The sequence below is a fragment of the Callospermophilus lateralis genome, unplaced genomic scaffold, assembly GCF_048772815.1.
Source record: "Callospermophilus lateralis isolate mCalLat2 unplaced genomic scaffold, mCalLat2.hap1 Scaffold_94, whole genome shotgun sequence".
Classification (NCBI taxonomy): Eukaryota; Metazoa; Chordata; class Mammalia; order Rodentia; family Sciuridae; genus Callospermophilus; species Callospermophilus lateralis.
Window position 1 is genome coordinate 675,134 of NW_027517559.1, and position 26,111 is coordinate 701,244.

General features: G+C 33.3%; 1 protein-coding gene across 1 annotated transcript in view; it reads right to left on the reverse strand.

Moving 5' to 3' along the window:
• Nucleotides 1-26,111, reverse strand: part of LOC143389307 (roundabout homolog 2-like) — a 169,828-nt gene that overhangs the window by 24,530 nt on the left and 119,187 nt on the right. The window contains 6 exon segments of the mRNA XM_077108560.1: nt 1,947-2,152; nt 5,383-5,643; nt 14,584-14,740; nt 19,412-19,537; nt 19,939-20,222; nt 25,393-25,518. Of these exon segments, the coding sequence (XP_076964675.1) occupies nt 1,947-2,152; nt 5,383-5,643; nt 14,584-14,740; nt 19,412-19,537; nt 19,939-20,222; nt 25,393-25,518 (1,160 nt within the window).

The window sequence follows — 26,111 nt, forward strand, 5'->3', positions numbered from 1 at the left end:
TACCTACATATACTCATTCACACTTCCTACACACATACACATAGACACACAACACACCCTTGAAGGCAAATCAAATCTTTGATCCAACTTTCTCCTCAAAGTCATTGGTGCATGGAAAGACAAAAAAATGTGTATGGGGGAGGTGCTTAAGTTGCTTAAGTGTAAAGTACAACTTCTGCTAAGGAGATGTATTATTCATAGGATAAGTGCATTGTGGAATTCATGCCTAAACACCCTAAGGTTTCTATATTCAGAAGTAATTAAGCAGTGAATTCAAGTAGGAAAATTTAGACTTTCTTTTCTTAGCAATAAGAGCTTCATTTGGAATTAACATTATATTACCAACAGGAGAAATGCAGGTTACTTAAGATGTTTAAACTTGACATCTTAACCAGTGGACTACTTTAGACATCCTTACTTGTTCGTGACAGGTGTGTATGTAAAAGTGCAGGGTGGTGTTCTCCCAATTTATAGATACATTTATCATCTTTGTCATTATAGTATTTAATAAAAGAACTACATCAGCATAGCTGACTTTTTTTCATCATTATTGCACATTTTTACTGCATTCCTAAAGGAAAAAAAGAGTTCAGTATCATTAGTGAAATATGCAAAAATATGCAGAATTTTACCCTTAAGGAGATTATGCTAGAAATTCAGGCAAAGAGGCTTAACATAATAGTGCCCTAATAAGTCAGCTCTCTGAATTCAAAGATTTTAACGTTTGCTCTGTCACTGTGGGTTGGATCTGGGTTTCAAATCACACCAGTATATCTGCAGTTCTTAAATCTTAATTTGACTGGCAAGCTGACCATCCATCAAGCAAGAAGGAAAACCGAATAGTGGACTCATGCATCATGCACTTCCTCATGCAGAGAGGGCTGTACAGGAAAAGTGAAGGCACTCATGTTTTCTCAGCACTAAACCAGTTTCCATTTGTGTTTGCAGAACTAATATGGAACACAAAGTCTGTGGAATTTGGAAACTGTTGGATTAAAAGTAAATTAAGACTGTGATAAGATGCTTTCTAGGATGAAAGTTGTCATCCAGGAAAATACAGATATGTGTAGTTTCCTTAGAAATCCTAAAGAAATGCAAAGACCAGGCTTAGTATGGAGTAGCTAGGTCTTCATAATTTTGTAAAAGGCATTTTTTGTGTTTGTGCCTGTGTATCAAAGAATGTATAACTATGTAAACAGAAATACTGAATTTTTACTTTTCACCATATATATTGTGTACATATTAAGATTTTAAAATTTCCAATTGAAATTGTTGGACATAGGTTACACATCAGTCCTGGAATCATCAGAGGAGGGTACCAACTGAAGTCTTTCACTTGGTGAACAAGGCAAGCAGAAGCCAGAGGAGTAAATAAGTCAAAATAAATATACTTCTTGGAAGAGGGGAAGTTGTTGGATTCTACACTATGAAATGCATAAATGCATGGTTTATCTCACTATGCATTTTCCACTCTAAAAATAATACCTTGTGCAACTGAAGAGTCTTTTTCTGAAGACTTGCTTATTTTCATCAGTGAATGGTTTTACAGTGTGAAATATCAAGAAGCATTTTAAGATTGCATTCATTTTGTATGTTCCTCCTGATATACAAAATATATCATTTCTAAAAGTTTTTTTTTTTTTTATGTAATAGACTTGGTTCCCTAGTACAGTGAACTTTTCATTAAAGCCATTACTATAATTGAGTTTTCTTTCATGTCTTTAAAGCTTTTTAAAATTCATGAATTTTCTTATCATTTTTGCAGCAAAGCAAAAGTATTTCCAAATCCTTTTTGAATTTTGTGTTTAACATTAACATATTTAAAATGTTACAGAAATAGATGGAGTGGAATAAATCTTACATAAGAAAGTAAGAAAGTACTTGATTTTTGATGCATTTCAATATTGCAAATAGGTCAGTTATTCATATTAAATCAGTTCCATTACCTGTCACAGAACTGTCTATATTGTCCATACTGGATCCGGGTGTCTGGTCTAGTGCTCTCAGGGGCCTGGGGATTTCTAAAGCTTCCTCTTCATCATCAGCATCATCATCTGGAACATCTGTTTCCAAGTCAGAAATCAAGGCTCCTGACACATAACCTAATGGTGGAACTGGGGGCTGTGGGGGTGGATTATTGCTTTGAATGTGCCTAGAATTCAAATGGAAACAATATAATGGGAAAAGCAGTCCATTAACATTCAAAAACATTGTAATAAGAATTAAATGGCATTCTATGGTAACAGTATTCTTCTTTTGCATTAATAATTTTGGAGTTTACAATGCTTTATTACATACACGTCAATAGAGACAATAGGTCTCTGGGCATATGCCTTACCAACAACCACATAAATTTAAGAATTATTCTAGTGATATAAACATATATTTTGTATAGATAAGTCATCAAAAACAGAATGAAAATACTTGTCACAAGACTATTTAAAGTTTACCTTTTCAAAAAATAATATATATACCCATACATATATACATATACATATTATTTTGTTTCCAGTTTTTGTGTAACCCACCCATGCGGCCTGCTAGCACTTAAGATGTCACTGGAATGCCTAATGTTCCTTCTCTTCCACCTTCAACACATTTCTGGACTTAGGAGGATTTCTTTTTGCATGACCCTCTCAGAGCAGGCTGAATAGTATTTTCATTTGCCCCAGTTAGGGCAAGTATCTTCTGCTCTATCTACCTAGTTGTGCATCTATCTCAGCCACCAACATCTTCAACTTCTCCAAGGCAGAAACAATTCACCCTAGTATTCTGTGTTTAGAACAAAAGATGTGTTAGATAAACACTTTGCAATGAGTAAATACTTTTAATCTCAACCTTCATTAGATAAATAGAATCTTATAATTACCATCACAATTTTGAAACATATTCAGGTAAAACTTAAATTTATCAAATAAGGTGGCTAAATAATGTGCAACTGGACACCTACAAAATGCTAAGCAAAAGCACTGCAATGTTATTTTCTTCCTTGTTTCCTTTCTTCCTTCCTCCCTTCCTCCCTCCCTCCCTTCCTTCCTTCCTTCCTTCCTTCCTTCCTTCCTTCCTTCCTTCCTTCCTTCCTTTCTTTTTTGGGGCGAAGTACCAAGATTTAACCCAGGGATGCACAATCACTGAGCCACATCCCCAGCCCTATTTTGTATTTTATTTACAGACAGGGTCTCACTGAGTTGATTAATGCCTCACCATTGCTGAGGCTGGCTCTTAACTCAAAATCCTCCTACCTCAGCCTCCAGAGCTACTAGGATTATAGGTGTGCGCCACTGCAGCCGTCAGCAATGTTATTTCTTAATGTAATTTAAAAGTAAATGTACTACAAGTTTTAACAGAGTCTTTTCATTGCTGTCATACAAAAGTATCTTAAATACCCCTTCTATTTAAGCAAGACTAAAGAGTAAGTGTTATGTTCTTTTACTGTTGTCTTTTGAAACTCATTTCCAAGTCTGGCAATATCCCCTGTGTATCGTCACACTTAAGGGAAAGTAGTGCTGTCCTTGACTCCAATTGGAAGAAACAACAAGAAGCTCTGCTTTGGGGATTTTTCTAGACTCTGCCTCATAAATCTTCTCTTTGCTGACTTTATATGTTTTTACAGAAGTTAACTATGTCTTTGAGAATAATAGATTTCTATAAATTCTTCTAGTGAATTCTTGAATTTCAGTGTGGTCTCAGGACCCTGATATTTGTATTTTTTATCAGAAATGAGAGTGGTCTGAGGACTGCCCTTTCATTTTATACATGAGCTATTATTTCTGACATCATTTTAAACACATTAACTATAGCATGCAAGTGGTAAGCAAGTTGCCCATAGTTATGCAGATAGGAAGCAGGTTCACCTCCATGGTAACTGCCCCAACTTGGGCTGTCCTCAGTCAAAGCTCAGAGTATGGAATCAGAATCTGCCTAGAGGTGGGACTTAGGACCAATATATTTTAAAGTTCTCCATATGATTTCAAAACACACACAAATTTGAGAACCCCTGAGCCAAAGTCTCTGCTTCAAATGACTTAAAGTTGTGATTTCACCAGTTAACCTTGAAGAGAATCCTATCACTCTTTAAGTAATTGGCTTCATTTTAACCAGTGATGTATCATAAAATAATTATGTGTAACAGGAGGTTGTCTTTAATCTTTAGAAAAAAATGAGAAAATGTTCAAGACCCTCTTATGCTAAGGAAAGAGCATGTTCATACAGCTTTAAGTGACATACCTGTTTGAGAATCTCTTTGTATGTATAGTTAACTATGTTATATTTTAATATAGCTGTTATATTTTAAAAATAGTCAATTAACATTGAGAATAAGAGTCATCTCATAATCAACTTACTCTAGTAGCTAGAATTACCCTCCCATAAAAAGAAAGATAATATTATCTTTTAAAAAAGCTACCATGATTTCAAGCACAGGGTATAAATCAAGAGAACATAATTCAAAGAATGTCACAGAGATTTTGTTTTCAACGGTGCAGGCCTATATATCACTATCTGAGAGAAAAACATTGGAAAAAACAACCAACCCTATAAAATTATGATCTACCATATTTGTACAAGATACCTATATGAATTGCATCTATAATTTATGAAAGTTTTCTAATAATTAGAAGAATAAAGCTATAGATCCTGGTGTGGTGGCACAGGCTTGTAATCCCAGTGGTTCAGAAAGCTGAGGCAGGAGGATTACAAATTCAAAGACACCAACTTAGTGAGGCCCTAAGAAATTTAGAGACACCCTGTCTGAGGTGTGGGTGAGGGGGGCAGCTGAGCATGTGGTTTAGTGGTTAAGTGACCCTGGGTTTAATCTCTGGTACCTAAAGAAAAAAAATGAAATTTGGGTTTTTAGTCTATTCTTTATGATTTTAAAAAATGCATTTTCTGTTAGTACATTTGTTATGTTTCTGATTTGTTTAATTCTGCCCAAAGAGGGTTTTTAATAACTGACACTGACCATAAGTGATTTGCAGAAGCTTGGATTTACATATTCACAACCACATGCAGAATTAATCACAGGCACTTTGAAGAATCCAAAAGGAGTCCTTCATCATGGCATTAAAAGTGAGTTCAAGGATAAGCTAATTGAAGCTAAATCAGTTGTAAATTAGAAGATTCCAGTGTAGCCAAAAAGCACTTTAGACTGAATTTCAGCAGACCTGAATTCTTGCTCTAGCTTACTCTCCAACTAGCTATGCGACTTTGGTCAAATTAACATTTCTGTAGTAGTTAAATCATTTTCTAAATGATTAACGAGTATACAAAATCAAAATTTTGTCCCCATGTGTATAGTTTTATGAATATGTCTTGTGAATTTATATAAAAGGGCATTTCTATGTGCAGAAAACATGGATCCCTTGACTCAGTGAATATATTTACCATGTTTGTTTTGCTATATCAAACTGATATGCCCTTGTCAGTTCATCCAGGTGAGCCTGCAGCATGGGTTGCATCTCTACCCGTGGAGATGGAGTAAGAGTGGCAGTAGACTGTTGTCCAAAAGAGATAGCAGGAGAGGAAGCCATGCCTCGAACAGGTGGAGTTGGGACCCGATCATCATCTTCTTCCAGTTCATCTTCCATACCCTGGTGTAAGTATGTTTGTACTGGTAATGGTGGGCACCAACTATCACTGTCATAGCTGAAATTAGATGAGGAAAAATGCACATTAATAGACAAACAAAAATGGCTACACTTACAATAAACAGTAACCACACGGTGTCTAAAATGTTCTCTCAGTTTACTTCATCCTGATCACATTGTCAATGCTACTATAGTAAATCACCTAATTTGAAATTGTAATTACAACTGTTATCTCAGTATCTCAATTTATTCTTTAAAGATCTTTTTGGCTAATTGTTACCCCACAGTTACAAAAAGCAATAACTTCCCAACAAAGTTACTCATGTGGAAACACCAAATTGCTAATTAAAGACAATTAATGAATTTAGTGCTTGTAGACTTAACTGCTTCCTTCTCTTATGCATCGGCAGAATACATCAATAGAGCTGACTGACCATATAAGAAGTATCAGAGAACTTGATTTGCTTTTTTTTTTTATAGAGAGAGTGAGGAGAGAGAGAGAGAGAGAGAGAGAGAGAGAGAGAGAGAGAGAGAGAGAGAATTTTAATATTTTATTTCTTAGTTTTTGGCAGACACAACATCTTTGTTTGTATGTGGTGCTGAGGATCGAACCCGGGCCGCACACATGCCAGACGGGGGCGCTACCACTTGAGCCACATTCCCAGCCCCTTGATTTGCTTTTATTCTAGACTTATGACAACCATTCTATTTGATATTCCAGTCATAAGACTTCATGACACAAATTATACTCAATATTAGTTTATTTCCCTTAATTTTATCAGTAAAATCAAATGCTTCTGCTTACATTGAGTGTTAAATTCAAACCAGAAAACAGAAGTTCAAAACCTTGCCCTACAAAATATATATTTTTTAAAAAATTGTTTTATTGTAGTAAAACATTTAATATGAAATGAACCTCATTGACATATTTTAAGTGCACAAAATAAAATTATTTTAAATACTTATATTTCATGTTCAAATTACATCTAGAAAGGGGATTACGGTCCAGGAATATGACCGTAATATGACCAGGAATATGTTTTTGTTGTGGTAAAAATCAGCAGAATTTCTACTTATACTTTTTCTGTAACCCTAATGTTTTCAGAAATCAAATAAGTCCTAATATACTTTTTTATAGATTTTTAAGTATAAGATAAAAATAATAAAGGATTTAATTGTTTTCTTAATTCAACATCTTAAATATCTCCTGAATCTGCCTCCTATATCTCCTCTTCCACAATTATTGATCAGTCACCTTCTATAAAATAGTTCACTAGCTTTCTGATTCTCTTTTCTTCTTTTCCACCCTATCTTTAATGCAGGCAACAGGATGTTAATTCACATCACACTTACACTTACGATCATAACTAATATGAGAAAAGTCAAAACTCATTAGCTGGCTTAAAAGATCCTTCCCCAATGGATTAATCTATTATTTTAGCCCTGTTTCTCACTATTTCCCCAACATCAGCCTATTTTCTAATTTTTCCTAAACTATGGGTCTGCGTATGACTGTTCTCAAATCATCTATCTGCCTGAGGGTTCCTGGTCACCTCAAAGGTGGTTAGTTTTGTGGAACCTTCTCTCCCATTTCCATATACAACTGATTAGAATTTTATAATACCTACATTGTGGAACTACCCATGTTTTATTGGGATTATTTGTCTCTGTCTCTTTTGTCCTATTATACTGTGAGATCCTTAAGTCCAAGAACTATTTAATACTCTTCTCCATTGCTAGTGCTTAGTACCTAAAATTAGAATTAACTATCCATATCACAGCTATGCATAACTAGTCTTGATCTCCCTTATAAAAAAAAACCTGTAGCTCATATAGATCCACTGTAAGTTGAATATCTTCACTTGAGTAACATTTTAATCATTTTGTTAAAAACTGAATATATCATAAAAACCTGCATGTGGACATGTATAGCAGTTTTATTTATAATTGCCAAAATTTGGAAGTAGCTAAGATATCCCCAGAAGTTGAATAAATAAACAGATACATCCAGACAATGGAATATTATTCAATGTTTAAAAGAATTGGGCTTCAAGTCATAAAAACACATGGAGAAAACATAAATGCACCTTGGTAAGTGAAAGAAGTCAATATACAAAGGGTATAGATTGTATATTTCCAATTCCAGAACATTCTAGAAATGGCAAAACCATGAAAAGAGTAAAAACATCAGTAGTGCCAGACTCTGGGGAGTGAGAGATGGGCAAAAAGCAAAGTGGATTTTGGAACAGTGAAGATATTTTGTATGATACAATAATGGTAGATACATGTCAACCTGAATCTGTCCAAACCACAAAATGTACCACATGATAAGTAAACCCTGTGGGAAATGATGCATTCTGGGCGATAATGATGTGCCAATGCAAGTTCATCAACTAGAATAATTGCACCAGCTTGGTGAGAGATGATAGGAGATTATGCATATGTGAAAGTTGGGATAAATCACTATGCTTTTCTTCATTTTCTTGTGAACCAAAAACTGGTCTATAAAACTAAAATCTCTTTTTAAAGTAACCCCAAATTTATCATCCTTTTTTCCCAACAGTTATGTGTTAGGGTCCTGACTTTATTTCATATAGCATACAATTCAGTAGATTGATATTAAGTAAATTATTAAAAATACAGGGTACTATAGAATTGATTTGGAAGGCCTAATATTGTTTTGGGGTTGGTCAAGGCTACAGTGATCACTAAAAAGAGAAAATTTTAAGTGACATATGTGGAAGGGAAATGGTATTGGAACAATTCAAATAGTTTCCTAAATGGCAATATCTTCCAAAGAAAGAAAAAAAATGGGCACAGGTGAAGCAGAGCACCACTTACATTTTTTTTCTATGAAAATATGAGAATGGTCTACCAATTTTATTTCTCTTATCTATTCTGTTTATTAAATATATTTAATCTTTAGTCTACCTTTAGGATAGGTTTTATAGTTTCTCAACATGAATCTTCTGCTCAAACTAAATTGGTTTGTCTCCTCTTGTCTACGTACTTTTCTGGTAGGTTTGTTTATAGAATCCAAGTTATTCAAATGAACTGGATGCCTCCAAATTTACCTATCTTAATCTGATAAATCCTCAAGCTATAGGTGAAATCTCATATCTTTATAAAGATTTCCTTGATGAGGCCAACTAGCATTGCTAAACTACTCTTCTTAACTTGTGCTGACAATATTTTTCTACATTTATTTGAAAATTGATTATGCACCATCTAATGTTCTTTCCAATGTTGGACTCTTTTAACACTTTAAATTATTTTTGTATTTACTTTTCATATGTTTATGGTATCTTTTTCTCAAGTGGATTTAAGCTACCTTAGAGTTATAACATGGAACTGTTCTTGTTCTGTTGCCCCTAACAGTATACCTTAAAAATAGTAGGTTATAAGCATATTTACTGATTTGAAATGAAAACACACAAATTGATTAATTAATAAAAATGCTTAGGTTTATTTTCTTACTTAACTTTAAATATAATATTATTAACTCAAACAAAAAATATACAAGAAAGCTAATCATAAAATAATTGTCCTTTTTCAGTATAGAATGTGTTTACCATTGTACTTCATCAATTAAATTTACATTTACTTTGTAAAATTCAGTAGAAAAGAGCACATTTATTTTTGTGTCAGAAAGTCATAATTGCACTTTCTTATATTGGTTTATTCCCATATATATTATACTTTTAAATAAAAAACTGTATACTTAATCTTTCAAATGAAATTAGCCAGTTATCTCCTAAAATTTGTGTAGTCCATAAATAGTAAACTGTTCTTACTTTCAATAATCTACTAGAGATATACCTATGGAATGAAAACACAAAATGAACATAAGAGAAAGGAAAAGTGTATGGTATATGCATCACATGTGTTAAGGTAACAAAAAAAACATGGTAGTAAGTTGTATTAGATTCATTTTTATTATTCAAATAATATCAGGCAAAGAAGTGTCTAACCATTAAAGCATTATTTTTAATACTATGTAAATGCATTGCATTGTGTATTAAATGACTAAAACATATTTCATCATCTATCTCACAAACATACTATACATTTTATCACCAATTCTTCTACGTCCTTTTTCAAAGTTACTCTAGAACTTTAATATACCAACTCTGTATATAAGTCTACATGCAGTATATAAGCAAAGCTGGGAAAAGTCCATGGATTCAAAGTGACTTGTACCAACATTAGATAAATAAACAAAGAAGGAAAGAATATTCAAAGAAGAAAAATATGAAAGAATAGAGGAAAGGAATCTGGGATATAGTGCAAATCAAAATGGCGAAGAATTGTTCATCATCTCTGAAATAGTCAAGTCTTGATCCATTCCAGAGGAACATATATTTTAGGCTTAGTTCATGCAGCTACTAAGGAAGGATGAAAAGACTACAGATGTGCCTATGAAGTTTATAAAAATGTACATCTGTTTTGATAGTTTCCTTCACATTTTATAATACACATCTTATTTGAGAAATAGAATTTCATCTTTTTCTTGTGTAACATTAAAATGAATAAAAATTCTCCTAATGCCAAACCATAGTTCTTCTGGCCAACCTTTCCTAGGGAAGTGCTTGTTCTTTTGACATTCTGTCAGTGAAATATGAGGCATCATGCTATGTCTTGACTGATGAATAATGATAAAGATGATGGCAAATCAGTGCCGCATGTGAACTAACTTGTTAAAGGCCAAATACAAATATCAAATTACTAATAAAAAATACAATGAAGTTCAACACTAGCAAAAGCTTGCCAATCTCTAATTGCAATAACAAAGCAAAGCACCAGTTTTATACTTAATTACTATTCAATGCTTCCTAGCATCATGACTATAATAAAATGTATATATTTATAGTGAAGAACTAATACATTTTAACACTATTTTGTCTAACTGAAGATGCATATTGATGAGAGAGAACATTTAGCATTGTTACCATATTATTGAATTAACAATTAAATATTTTGTTTTTTGGAAAATGCATTGATAACTTTTGGTATTTAGTATTGTAAGGAAAGACTGGTCCAAGAAATGCTTAGAAAGAAAATTGCTGATTTCTAAACACTTAGAAATTATACTAAAAATTGTAACAAAAACTAGAGACTATACTTTCCAGATCACAGTTTTTATCAGCTAGGAATTGTGCCTAAATCTACTCCTTTCGCACCTACCCACTTTCTTCCTCTTATTTTACTGCCTTAGCATTTTTATATCATATGATTTCTAGATCATATGCTATGATATCTTGTATGTGATCCACCTGCAATCTCATGTCCTTCAGCATCATGTTCTCCAATCCATCATCTGTATTCAAAAATCAGAATATTCCTATGGCATTAAGGATTTAAGATGAAAACTAAGACTCCATGTCAGATGTTGTCATACAAAATGTAGGTTAAAGCTCATAAAACCACATACAGAAGCCACCAATTGCTGAAGGATGCAGACAAGTAATTAAAATAAAGTGCTGAGGGTAGGGCATGGAAGCGGGTGGTACTGAATAGGGGCAACTAAGAGAAAAGCAGATACCTCTAACTAGAATAGGGCAGGGTTTCCAAAGGAAGACCAATGGAGCTATTTCTACTCTCATTTTTTCATCACACATAGTATTAATTTTAATTTTTTCTTTCCCCACAGAAATTTCTTTCCATTTGTTCAAATAGTGACCTTAGTATTGTTTCAATGCAGCTATTGATTAATGACCTATTTCTAGTACATAAGATCCATTAGATCAGAGACTTATTTCTTGTTCTCCTTTGTCCTTACTTTTTGCTCTATATCTGGCATCTAACAACCACCCAACTTGGCAATGTTCTTTATGAAGAAATGATTCAAGATTCACGGCAATATTCTCCAGCTATCAGCTTTTTGAAGACTTACCTGCTTACCTGGCATCTATGATTATTCCTTGGGGTAGACAAATTACTATTTTGTATACAAAATTCCCCAAGAGCTCATTGTACAAAATCGTGTGTGTCAGAGAGAAAAAGACAGAGAGAGAGAGACAGAGAGATGGAGATGGATAAGTGTTGTGAAGGGGGTTACTATCTAGAATGTGCTTTCTCTCTTCCCCTCTGGGTCACAGGTCAGTTTTCCCTAGTAATTGTACATTTATCTTGTGTCTCCTATGTCTCTTCCAAGTACAATGCTTAGCACTTATTATACTTGATAGAAATATTTGTGGATTAAATTATCTATTAGGATGTTAGAAATAAAAGTGTCATAATCTGTATATCTCTGTAAGTAGTATAACTGCAGAATCTTTGATGGATAGAAGTAAAAATTATCAAAAGCAAAAAATTAATTCTAAATTTTCTCTACTTTGAATATGAAGAAAACCTCAAGCCTAAATTATGAAGTTTTCACACTAAAATATAAAAAGATTCTATAGAAGTTCTCATCTGTGAAATAGTCAACGTTAATTTCATGAATAGCAGACTACAACCTGAGTCTAATAATATTTCCTTTTTGGTAGTGTGAGGTTTGCACATTAGAAAACACCAAAATGTAAAGATTATATGCAAAGGAACAATATCAGCCTCAGCTTAGTAAGTTTAATTTGTTCTTTTTGCATTGACTTTAAATATGTTTTCATCACAAACAATTGAAATAAAACCTACAATATTCTTTGAAAAAAAAAACCTAAAATAGAAGTAATTCTAATTCTGCGGTTAGTATTATTAACTGTTTAAGACCTAACCATTACTTTGAGCAAGAATGACTTTTTATCAGCAAATACTAGGTAAAGTGATAAAAATTCAAAGGTAAATAAGGACTAAAATACATCCTAAATAGACTTCAAATATACATATGAATACATATACACATGCATGTAGATATATACATATACATGTATATGGTCAACAAATATAATTTACCTATTTAAAAAATCAAGTTGATATTATAGAAATCTTTAAAAAGAGATTTTTTAATATCATATATTTTGGATGAATATTTAAACAAATTAAAATCCCCTTAAGAAATAAGTTTTTGCTTTATATCTTGATATTCTGAAAATGATTTTGTCAAAAGATAAAAGTCTGCAATAGCATATGTTATTTCATTATCAAATTAGTATTTCTAATTCTACTGCTAGATAAAACAAATCAAGTGATAAGTTTAGTACTCACTTTGATGGAATTAGTTTTATTTTAATGAGTAACTGGCCTTATTATATTGTACATATATTTCAAGTAGACTCAACAAAAAAAGAAAATAGAAAGAATTCCAAATTACCCATAATTTTTGTGTGATCTGTGTTTTCAATTTTATGCTTATAAAGTTTTAATAGCACTGCTTTCTCATCATATTCATCTTTTAAATTTCATTCCCTCATTTTGTGAGGATTCTGTTAAAAATGCAGACTGTAAAATTCTGTGTGATAATCTTTTCTTATGGAATATGTATCTTTGCTCTTCCTTTTCTTTTGCAGTGCTGGGGATTGAACCCAGGGCCTCACACAGGCTAAGCAAGAGCTCCAACACTGAGCTACACCTTCAGCCCTTATAGGTCTGCTATTTCTTTGCTCACAATTCATGTGAGACTAACACATTTATACCTTGAGGTAAATTAAGTTCATATAAAAAATTGAATTTTTTTAAGTTACGGAAAGAAAGCATGTACCCTTAGCTGCCTATTTCATAGGTCAATATATTTCTAAAATATATAAATGATAATAATATGAAAATATATGGGCACTATAATCCCAGAGAAATAAATAAAGTCCTTTGGAGGGAGAAAAAGACATACAAAAATATGTGATGAGTGTGTGTGTGTGTGTGTGTGTGTGTGTGTATGTGTGTGATGTGTGTACATGTATACATACTATGTGTGTGTGTGTATATATATTTATATATATAATTCATGTTATATCTATACAGATGTATTATATATATATATATATATATATATATATATATATATATATATATATACACATATATTATATATAGGAAAATAATATTTTTGAAAGAAAACAAAAGCTATGACATAGAAAACAGTTATGAAAAGTACTCTGGGAACCTCAGTAGATTTAGAAAGCAGATAGAATAAATGAAAGTACATACATATGATATTTTTTTGAACCAAGACAAGATTTAAATCTATCATTCAAATGAACTGATATATATATATATCTAAGTAAAGAAAATTTATGCAAAGAAAAACTGTATGTATTCTCTATTTTAGGTTACATAAAGGTCTAGTCAAAACAAACAGTGACCTAGGAATTATAAGGAAGACATAGGATTTATTCATACAGAAAAAGAGAATATATTCTTTTGACCTGTTTTTTTCTTTCAAATAAAAAATTATCTATGTCTGTGTTCAAAATCAATTAACACTTAAGCTTACAGAGGATACTAACACTTGTTAGATGTTTCAAAAGAAAGAATCAGAAAACTGATCACATTTAAAGGTCCTCAAAGGAAATTTTCTAACTTAAAAATGTTTTGTTACAGAGTGTGCATTGGCTTGAACCTCTTTTATTGTCCCTGCCCCCAAATTCCCATCAGAGCTGATGATTAAAGTTCTACCCACTGCCCAGGTCCCTACAATTATCCCATGGTTATGGCGCTCTACCGTGGTGCCCTGTTATGGCCAGACATCAAGTCATTAGAGAACTGCAAGGGATGATGAGGAAGATTATTTTAATTTCCTTTCAGCCCTTCTCAGGAGTGGCTCTTTAGTTCAAAGAGCTGTGGGTACTTGCTTTCAAACTAACAAGCAATATTATAAATGTAGGCTGCATTATCATGATTGCAGATAATCTGAGGTACTTGAAGGCCAAGGATTCACAGTCCTCAATATGTGCTGTTTTGTGTTTATCAGCTAAAAATACACGGACAGTGCAAACAGGAAAGAGGGAAAATGTAATGAACAGGGTGGGAGGGGAGCTAAGAAAGAACAAGAACTCAGGGCAAAAGAGAACAATAGAGAGTGGAATGCAGTCTGGGCCATTTTTTTGGTATATAAAATAACATTTACCCATTCTCTTGCTGTTCCACTGCATAGTGTTCCAGCTCTGTGCCAGGAAGGGGCTGAACTGGGGGAGGAGGTAGAGGGACATTGGCCCAGGTTGATCCATTGTTTTTCTGTGGTTTAGAGGAGTTTTTATTTTTCTTCTTTTTTCCACCTTTCCCACCTGGAAATAATAATGCATTTATTCAGAGATGGTGAATATCAGAACAAACAAGCAATATCAGGTGGAAAGATGTATTTGTTTTCAAAATACCAGAATCACTATGTTAGAGATGGTAAAAGCTACAAACAATGAAATGATACAATCAGAAACACATTTTCATAAATCACTCAAAATGATATTGTTTCTTTCTCATTGCATTAACTGCAGATTTGAATAAACCAAAAACATGGCTGCTGTATCAAAAGAACATTTATTGATTTATTCATATCTGCTGCCTCCACGTTTTCATTGTTAGAGAAAATAATGGTCCATAACAAATTCTTTTAAGTGTCAGATTTTAGTGCGTTTAAAATGCTCTTTTGCATAATCTCTCTCAGTGGAAAATACAGTGTCTAAGGATACAGGCTTAACTTTTCCATTAGAATTTGCTCAATTTAATTAATCCTGGAGAGTAACATTTTTCTCTCAAAAGTCACTGTTAAAAATCAATCAAGTACAATCTGGAGAAACCCTGTAAACCTCTCACAATGATACATTTCATAGACTTTTTGACTAATAAATGGAACAATTACTTTTGCATATAGTGAGAATATTTCCCAGATGTTTTAACTATCACATTTTGCAAATTCCAAAAAGGAGGGAAAATTAATGATAATATAGTAATCAGTTTCAGTACTATTTGTTACATGAATGAATTTATGCACAAATTTTAGCAGAACATAAATGAAGGGTGTATGAGCCGTATCTGAGATTACATGATGCTTAATGAAAAATAAAATAAAATAAAATAAAATAAAAATAAAATTCATCATCTGCATAGTGCTGTACTTTTTAAAATCAAGTAAATAAAGCTTTTTCATAAAAATGGACCTCAGTTGGATGCAGACTGAATACTTCATGAGCAAAATGAAAATGACCTTTCAGGGGTGACTCAGTAACTTCCAATAATTCCACCTCAACTTATAGCTAAATTTTAAGAATAGGATATTTGTAGCAGGGCTATCTAGCCATTTAGATCTCACTAAGAAGTCAATCCATCCTCTTTCTTCTACAACTGCTGAGTCAGATTATGCAATTTGGTAATAATGTATTTGAGTGCCAGAAAGTGATAAAACTCTTAAACTAGACACTACAGCCAATTATTGAGTTGTGTACATTTTCCACATAGGATACATAAATAAATATTTAAAAGAAGATCCCTACAAACAAAGTGCTTTCAGCTTTCCTCTCACTTCTATTCTTTGACAGGACAAAAGATATTAAGAGGAGGGTAAGAAAGTGTCCTCTGTTTAGTGAGTAAGAGTTTGGTTTCTGAGTTTGAAATTTAACTCCTCACTCAAAAGGTATTGCCTTAACTTTCATACATGTAAAAGAAATATGAACTTATTCCATTTTTTTCTTTGGTACTTGGGATTGGACCCAGGAATGTTTTACCATTGAGCCACATCCCCAGCCCTTTTAGTTTTTATTTTGTGACAAGATCTTGCTAAGTTGTGTAAGGCCTTGGTAAGTTGCTGAGGCTGGCCTCAAAATTTGTGATCCTCCTGAGTTGTTGGGATTATAGGCATGCAAAAGTTACTACTTCCTTGAGTTGTCATGAGGATTATAAGAGATATTGTATAGGAAGTGCTCAGATGCACAAAAAAACTCAATAAATGCCAATCATAATTGCTTTCTCCTGTCTTCTCTTCCTCATAGCAAAACCAGTTTCACTTGTTTTCTTAAGTCTTACTTGTCAGAAAAGGCCTCATATTCAGAATAAAAATAATAATAAGCTTGCTCGGTTATAAGTATGTAATTTTTGTTTTTAAGGTAAATGAACCTCAATTCCTCATTTCCTTAACCCACCAATGACTAAGGTCTATTTCCTTTTTACAGTATCAGAACTATATTTCAATGATTGAGAGAAGAATGCTTGAGCTATTTGTTCTTCCTGATCACTCCCTTTCAACTTTATGTATGCACAATCCTAATCACATTCTACAGCATTTTAGAAATGTCATTTGAATCTCACCTGAACCAAGTGCCTAAGAAAGAAGTTCCTACACCTCCGTATTCTAGATGATGACACTAAGGCTCTGAATGTTATGTGATTCACCTTCACATAGCAAGAGAACAATCAGATTTACTACTGAGCAGCTTAACTAGAAAATATTTCTAGAGCTCCGAACCTCATTGTTGAAGCCCTTGCTCAGGTTCAAGAAAGCTACTCATTATTATGCTTCCAAACAACAATAGGCTTTTAAATGTGTTCTGGAAATAGCTGAAGCACAGAGAGAATTACTGCGGACTTTACAACCAACACTTATTTTTCCCCTGTTCTGGAGAAATATCTGTTCTTTCATTTGATCAGTCTGGGTAGGACTATTATTCATCAACACATGCATCTTAGGACGTCTTAACAACACTATGAGATGGAGGTGAGCTTGATATAACTGACAACTGTTAAAATCTCTTGAGATCTGAATCTTTAGAGAAGCAAGCCACAGTCTGCTGCTTCACCTTGAACCCTGTATCATCTGAAGGCCAGAGTACCTAAATTATGTTTTAACGAAGCAGATATTGATGCCTTGTAAACATATTTGACCCTTTTCTCTTAAAATAAAAATGTAAATAGTTGGATAGTTAAAGCTTAAAAAATGACTTCTCTGTAAAAAAAAATCATAAAAGCGATTCATTTTAAAATTAAACATATGGTCTATTTTTAAAAAAATATTAAAAGATTTAGCTATTGTTACCAATATTTTATATTATATACACATACAACTATGATTTCAAATACTATTTTAAAACATCTGAGTTTTATTGTATAGTTTTTACTGGTTGGATATTTAACAAGAAGTACTCAGAACTTATATATTGAATGCATTATAAAAGTGTTTCAAAGAGGGTAAGAAGTTCACTCAAATAATTCAGAAATGCCCAATTTTCTTTGTCACTGTGATTATTTTAAATTGGTTACACCAATGTGCACAGATTTTAAAAATCCCATAATATATGATTAGCTAGCCATGGGGCAGTTAATTCTTAGATTTGGCCCCTAGGAAACATAGCTATAAATAAAAAGAATTAAACAAAAGTGTAACATTAAACTCAATTAGACTAAACTGTAAAAGGAATAATCACCTCACTCTTACCTACTAAAAAATGCTTTCTATCACCAATTCAAGTAATCCTGTATTCAAATGTAGATGAAGTAGTTAATATAATTCCTGGGTATATGTAAATGTCACTCAAGAGATTAATGGATTCAAACAGCAGCAAGCACCATTGTGAATCCTGTTCTGCTTTCAATTACTCAAAAGATAACTTTTAAATTTGGTGACAATCAATCTATACAGAACATTTAATGAAAGATTTACAGGTCTTATGGAGTCCATGGCTTGCAATATGGAGATTTCTTTTCATATATTGCTTGATCTTTACATATATTTAATGAAATAAAAAGGAATATCCAACAAAATTACTTTTTAATTATTCAGAAAAATTGTGGGACTAATTATAAATAAATGCCAGCATAAATGACATAGAAGGTCATTCAAAACATTCCCTTATATTATTAAACCAGTTTAAATTCATAACAGATGTTTAAAATTTTCTGAATTCTATAATGTACCTAATCCTACCAATAGGCAAGAAGAGCAAATGACTCATTTTGGAGGGAAGAGAGAGCATTAACATTTTCATTCTGAGAAGGTTCCATCTCCTGAGGAAAAGTAATTTAGTAAATGTAACCCTAATGATAAGAAAAAGTTAACTCTTTATAGTCTTGATGCCTTGGAGACTGCACAGTATCATAGTACACTATAATCCTTTATTATTAATATGTAATTTTAAAAAACCAAACAAAAACTCCATAAAAACAATTAGCATATAATTAAGCATATTAAGTAAGTGGAGTCAGGAACCAGTCAGAAGTAGGCAGAAAAAAGCATGTTATGTAAATAGGTGAAATTTACAATGTCGTTAATACAATATCCTCACATACAAAGGGAGGATAACTCATTAGGATAGGAATATATTTCTATCCAATAAAATGTGTTTTTCCTTACACTTGTTGGTTTAGCTGATATTTCTCAAATATATATTAAAAGTGACAGCATAAAATAGTTATTGTTATCAAATATTGTATTTTTTGAAGTAAAAATTAATAATTTCACATATTAACATTCATATTTAGCATAGTAATCATTGAATTGATAACTATTACATAATATTTGAGAGGTTGTCCTAAAATAGGAAGTTATATCATTGGCATCCCGATATGAAATCATCTCCGAGATTATTTTCATTTCAGTTGAATTTATCTTTTGATATCAATGACCTGGAATTAACTTTCATGCATGATCTTTTTATTATAAAGTTCTTTGGACTCTTATATTTGGTTCAAGATGGAATGAACTCATCTGCTCTTTAAGTAATAGTAATTAGTAAAATGGCACTATTTTTCTTTCAATACATTATTGTGCAGTTAGTACGTAAGTGATGACAATGATTTTTATTGCCCACCCTCACCAAGGCATAATTTCACCAGGATCAAATGTTATTGTAATTTGAAAGATAAATGCCTGACAGTGGCTTGCGATTCAATATTTCCTCATCAGTTGTTAGGGAACACAGGTCATATGCTGGTGACAAACAAATATTTCTCCTTACTGTGATGAGACCAACCTGAGAGACTGCCACTCCTTTCTGAGCTGTTGTGAGAGTTGGTGGTGCTGAAATCCTGTGACTGGTTGTGTGGCATTCTATTAGACAATCCCTCAGCCAATCGGTAGTCAGGGATGTAAAGTAAGGCTAAGGGTTAAAGTCAGAGGTCATAGTGGCATCATGTGATTAGTTCACAGCACAAGCCCATGCAGAACATGCAGTTAGCAACTCAGAAGCGGATGTCGTGGTAGAGTGGAGGAATGACTCCTCTAGCCTGTCCTAATGGAAGTACAGATGGATTGCTGATCACTATATTGAAAAACAGCTGAAAGGATGAACCCGATTGGTGTTGGTGTGTGGTAGCGGCGGTGGAGGCAGTGGCAGTGGTGGTAGGAATTGTTCAAGGTACTGAATACATGCCAGTATGTTTTTTTAGTTTAGGTAGTGAACCTGGTAATGCATCACTGAATTGAACAACAAATACTAATTTCTATCTCATGCACAAATAACATGAAGTTAACTTCTCAGGACAGAAGAATGTGACTCACCATTGTTACCTTTGTTCTGTTCGGGCAGAGAATAACCAAATCCCATCAGATCTGTTTTTTGCTGAATTGAGCTTTTCCACTGTGGATCAGGCAGATCGACAGCCAATTCATGGATGCTATTGGAATGCAAGATCTGTGTCGTGGCATATGGGGTAGCCTGTGTTATTTGGCTGGAACTGTTGTAAGTGGTTTTGGTAGTGAAGTCAATGCTGCTATAAATGGCTCCATATGAGAGCATCTTTGCTGTTTTATCCCCTTGGCCTGGAACTGGTGGCAGCAAATCCGTGATGAACATAGGGAAATGAAACAATTTAATGACACACAGGAAGCCCAAAACTATCAGAATTGAAGATGAAAAATAAATGTGTCATGCCACACGTTTGCATTTCAGCTGAGATGGGCTTCATGAACCAATGAAGGGTAGATGATATACAACCATCGCCAAGCTATCAACCTCAGTGACAGGCAGGCCTACTGCTCGTCCTTCACGACTCACTGCTTAACACATCCCTTCCCCCATTTCCTATAACCAGGAATGAGAAATTTGGGATATTTCACTACTGAAAAATGCTTTCAGTTGTTCACTATGTTTTAGAATCAAGGAAAGTGGTAGCAAGATACAGCAGCAATGAACAGAGGGAATCTACAAATCGTGCCTGAAAACAGCTCTTTCCACTTCATCCCCAAAGATATGGAATATGGCTGCTAAATAGTTGCAAAAATTTCCAAAATTATACGACCCTGATTTTGAAATCCATTTTTCTGAAGTTTTTACTTGACATTTATGTGATCTGATTTTATAACTGCAGAAATGGAGAACTGATGGTAGAAAATGTGTTCTTTTTTCTTGCATAACAAAGGAAAATTTTCATGAATAAGTCATTTCCATAATATAGCAGGATTTAACTATAGAAAAAGCAACCTTAGTGATCAGTGAGTTTAATTTATGCTATCAACACTTAGAAGTGGAGAATTACAGTTTCACGTTGTAATACAGCAAGAGTAAAATTAAACTTCAGGAACAACACTGAATATTAATCGGTCCATTTATCATTTTGGTATGCTGAATTATCTTTACAGGATGCTTTATAATTCAGATCTGCCACCTCGCTCCTGAGCTCTTTTCCCTTTTCAGAAGAAAGACACTAAGTGAATCTAAAAGAGAAATCACTAACTCTAGTATTAATCATGTACAGTTAAGATAAATCTAATTATAGTGCAGTCCTGAATAATGTATGTTCTGAAAATATCACTTCATAGGACTTGAGGTCATGAAACCACTTGATCTCTTCATTATAAGACATTTCAACTGTCTTTAAAACTTTTAGATTTGATAATGCCCATAGTACTTGAAATAAAAGTGCTTACAGAAGTATTAGATTTTCTTTGGAATTTTATAAATACTAAAAAAAATCTTCATTAACAACAGTGACAAGAAATTTATAATATATTGTGTACAGTGTGCAATTTCACTCTTTCTGAAGTTTTGAACGTCTGGAATACCAACCTGTTTTACAAATATGTGGATGTTTATCGAAGTAAAGATTTTAAAGGCATCTCACTGAGACTGTTACACATATTCACATTTTAAATTATGCTAGGTTGCATAAGCAAGAAATTGTTTTTGGATTTCAGAATATCAAAATTGTTTTTCTGTCATTATTTATTTGTGATTAATAATTATAGAATCTGATTTTAAGAAGCATTGTTCATTCTCAAGTATTAGTATCATTTTTTTTTATTCTCAGAACCTTGAATATTTAAGACTATATCAAAAATTGGCAAAAAAAACCCCACCAGATCTTTTTTTTTTTTCTGCATAAGTTTTTGGGCTCTCTCCACCTATCTCTCACTGCTGAATATTTGAAAATTAATTGAATAGAAATGTTTCTCCTACATGGACCTCAGTTTCTCATATCTTGAACTTAAAGTTCTCCAGAGTCCCTTCAGTTACATGTTATTGAAATGGTTCTGTGCTCAAACAATTAAAAAATGGAACAATGTTGTCCAAGAATATAATTCTACATAATATTACTAACAATTAAACACTAAAGTTATGGCTCTGGAAATAGAGTATCTCTCTTTCTCTGCTAGATGAAATTATAGTCAGCCTTCCAGCCTAAGTGCTTCTATATTGATTTTTGGTCTGCCCACATTTTCAAAAACTAAATTAAATTATATCCAAAACTGAAATATTGGAGGATCACACATGAATATCTGTATGTGGAGGAGAATCTTATAACACGAAATACTCTGGAACTCTGGACTAGCCCTCCATTTAACAAGCTGGCTCTGAATAAGTGCTGCCATCATTAGGAAAGACTTTTCATTTAATATTTCTTGCTGTCCCCGCCAACCTTAATGCTGTCTGACTGGCACTTGTTAACATTTGTTTTGGAAACCTATGAATTCGAGAAACCTTGACCCCAGTTTGGATTAGTGGTGCAGCTTTTGAGTACCTTGGCTTTATTTGTATTCATAGATTTATTTTATTTTTGCCCAATGTAATTATTTGTATGAAGGACTGCATTCCTCATGGCATCATAAGTTACTTGAGAACAGGAGCCTATTGGATATATGCTTTCATTACCATAATTCCTCACCTACTATTATGAGAGTAAGCACTTGCTGATGGAATGTTTAAATGCATTTCTCATAGTTTGCATTGGTAAAATGCAAAATTATGAGATAATTAATTTTTTCATTTTTCAAAATATGATTTTCATTACATTCATATATTGGTATTCTATTTGTAAAGGGAAAATGTCAGTATCCATGCTTATTTTTCTAAGTGAATGTGGTTATAAAATCATACATATGAACCCAACTTCAGACTACACAGCAGTATAAATAAAATAGCAGAGGCATTAAAAATCTACCAGACGTGCATTCTATATCCACTTCTCAAATTATCTTGCTTAACTCTAGTCTCTTGACTTTAAACATGTAAATATGTTTATGTATTTCATAATTATGCAAAAGACATAAATTTAAATATACAAAAATGTCCTACAGTATTTCTGGCACAAGTGTTTAAATGACTATCAAATTGAAGAGAGAGTGGGTAGAAACTGGAAAAACTTTGTCTTGGCCTTGATATTCATGCCATAAAAATAAGGTACAAGTGGAAGAAAAACCCTGCATTCTACCTTCAGTTAAATTAGACTAAGATATTTTAGATGTTAATTTAGCTTGCTAGCCAACAGAAAAAGAAAATGTTTTCTCCATCTGAAGCATGTATCTCTTGATACAAAGATAGAACCTTGTGATGTTCTAATACAAAGTGTAAAATAGGAAGTTATTATTGACTGATAAAAACTTTGGGAACAGAATTCCTTTAAGCAAAAATCAGTCTGCATTTTAGGGGAAAGATGATCTGTTTCCTTGGTTGGGAATACTCAGACACACAAACTTCCCAGGCGACAGTAAAGGCATACAGAGAGAAAGCAGGAAGTCAAAGAAACTTACAGCTTTCTTTGTATTTTCTCATTTAATCTGATACCTTTTGGGAGTTGATTATGCAGTTAAGCTCTGTGTGAAAACTATATATTGTCATCCATTTAATTCTTATTACACACCTACGAGGTAGGGATGGTTATCTTTATATTTTATTTTCAAGAAGGAAAAGGAGTTAATTGAAATGATATTCATAGAAATCAGGCTTATGAAATACTTAGTAACTTTATAATTTGAGGTATTACTTTATATGCAAATACATTGTTAATCCATCTTGAAGAGAAAATGCAAGGATCCATGATTACTCCAATTTTTTTAAAAAAATTTTTTAGTTGTAGGTGGACACAATGCCTTTATTTTTATTTATTGATTTTTATGTGGTGCTGAGGATGGAACCCTATGTCTCACCCATACTAGGTGAGCACTCTACCACTGAGCCACAGGCCCAGCCCTTCTTTTTAAGAGTATATGCTTATATAGTCATACATGTGAAATCCACTGCAGCTTTTAGTAGAACTGGAACAGTTTAGCACAGCCCTGGGTCTTCCGAATTAATTCTCCAAGTGTGGAAATCTTCTAGTGTGTCTATCTAAATTTGCTTTGCTTTACAAGAATCTCCGAATTCCTCATCCAGTTTTCTACTTTTTCCATTCTCCACCCAGAAGAAGCCTGAATGATTTAAAACAGTGTTTACATCTCAGCATTCTCCTCTTAAAAATCCACCAATAATTTCTGATTACCCTCTGGACAAAGTTTAAACTCTTAATGTGACTTAGAACATCTTTTCTTTCTTGTCCCTTTGTGCTTTCTAACATCGTTGAACTCAACCGTTAGGAAGTTCCGTCTTTCCCTTCCTTCTTATCCCCTCACCTACCCTCCCTTTCAGTGCTGGGTAATCAACTTAGGCCCCTGGTCATGCTGGAGAAGTCCTCTACCAATAAGCTACATCCACAGTCTCCTATTAATTTCTTAAAAAGGTTGAATGTCTGTCATTTTGTCTTTTAATTTTTTTCATTGTAGATGGACAACAATAATACCTTTATTATTTTGTTATTTTTAGGTTTGAACCCAGGGCCTCACATGTGCTAGGCAAAAGCTCTACCATTGAACCACAACCCCAGCCCAATGTCTCTCTTATTTCTAGTCTCTTATTTCTAGCAGCCTTTATTTCAGCCTTTCTTATCAGGGTACTGATAAGGCAGTTCAAGTCCATTTACTGTCTGCATAGTATTGTACCAGGAGAAAACTTATGTATAATTGCTGAGCCAATCAGGGAATTCTCTACTCCTCTCATCTTTATCTAAACTAACCTATCCAATGGACCAGAAGAAAAAGTGCATTTGGGAGGAAGCAGTCATTATTTATATTAGATACAATTCTGTCTCTTTAGAAAAACCTATGGAGGGGAGTTTAGCGTGAAATTTTGGAGGTTTTATCGTGTCAGCCACTTTGCACTGTTTTATCTTTGCTTTGGAATAACAATTAATGATTGTAGAATAGAAAGTTCTCTCTGAACATGCCACCCCATCTAGTTAACTGTCTTCCTCACATGAAATAAAATGGGGTAAAGGATGATCACTATTTATACCAATATTATATTCTTTCTGACTGCCATAGTGCCAGGTACACAGGAGGTACTCAATAAATACATGTTGAATAAGATTTTGAAAAATGAAGTATTTGTTCCAAAAGCATAAACCCTAATTATAAGTATACTCCCTGATTTTAGTTACCTTGTACTGATATTCCTAAAAACAAAATGTGTTATGGATACTTCCACATTAATAATGACCTTCTTTACTTTATTTTTTTAAGGTATTATAGACACACTAATTTTATAATAAAATATTTTGGAAACATACAGCAATATTAATATATGTGCTTTATTCTTTTAACTATGGAAGAAATACTCTCCATCTCTTAAAAATATCTGGAAAATGAAAACAGAAACAAAAACAAAATTAAAAACAACATTATTTCAAAAAATACAACTTACCTCCATGCCCAAAATTTCCAATTTCATTTGGGCCACTATTGCTGTTGTTCACTGGCAAGGTTGTGGCTGGCCACGAATCATCAAGCCATGGATAGCTGGGATCACCCGCATTTAGAAGGCCTGGGCTGCTACAACAGAAATGAAAAGGAAATCAGACTATGGAGCTCAATGAAAGATTTTGATGCCTGTCTCATGCACTAGAAAGGATTAAGGAATTTAAGAAGATTTTAATTGAATTTAGAATTAAAATGTGTAGGCTCTCAAAATTAAGGAACTTTGGCAATTCATTAAGGCTATATATAGATCAACCCTGTCAGTGGAAGAAGTCTCTTTGCCTGGGATCCTGTCAAACTCCACAAGAAATCAGACGTCTGCCCTGAAACTGGTGGGAATTGGCCATAGTAGTAACCCCACACGAGGTTTGATGATAAATTGACACCTCAAGGGAACAATCTTTCAGAATGGCTTCTTGGTATTAGCCATTTCCAGGACTTTGGGTTATTTTGTTCCCAGTAACTGCAGTCCCAACATGAATCTGTCCTCTCTAGCCTGTCACCCTTATTGTGAGCCTTCATGTTTGATTTAGAGGCAAAGAACTTGAAAGAAATTAATGAACAGTACTTATACTGTTCCATCAATAGCACATTTCCAAGTTCTTTAAATGGAAAAATATCAGGGGGCTATTAAGTGTTTTTCTGAAGGCAATAAAAGACACCTGTGA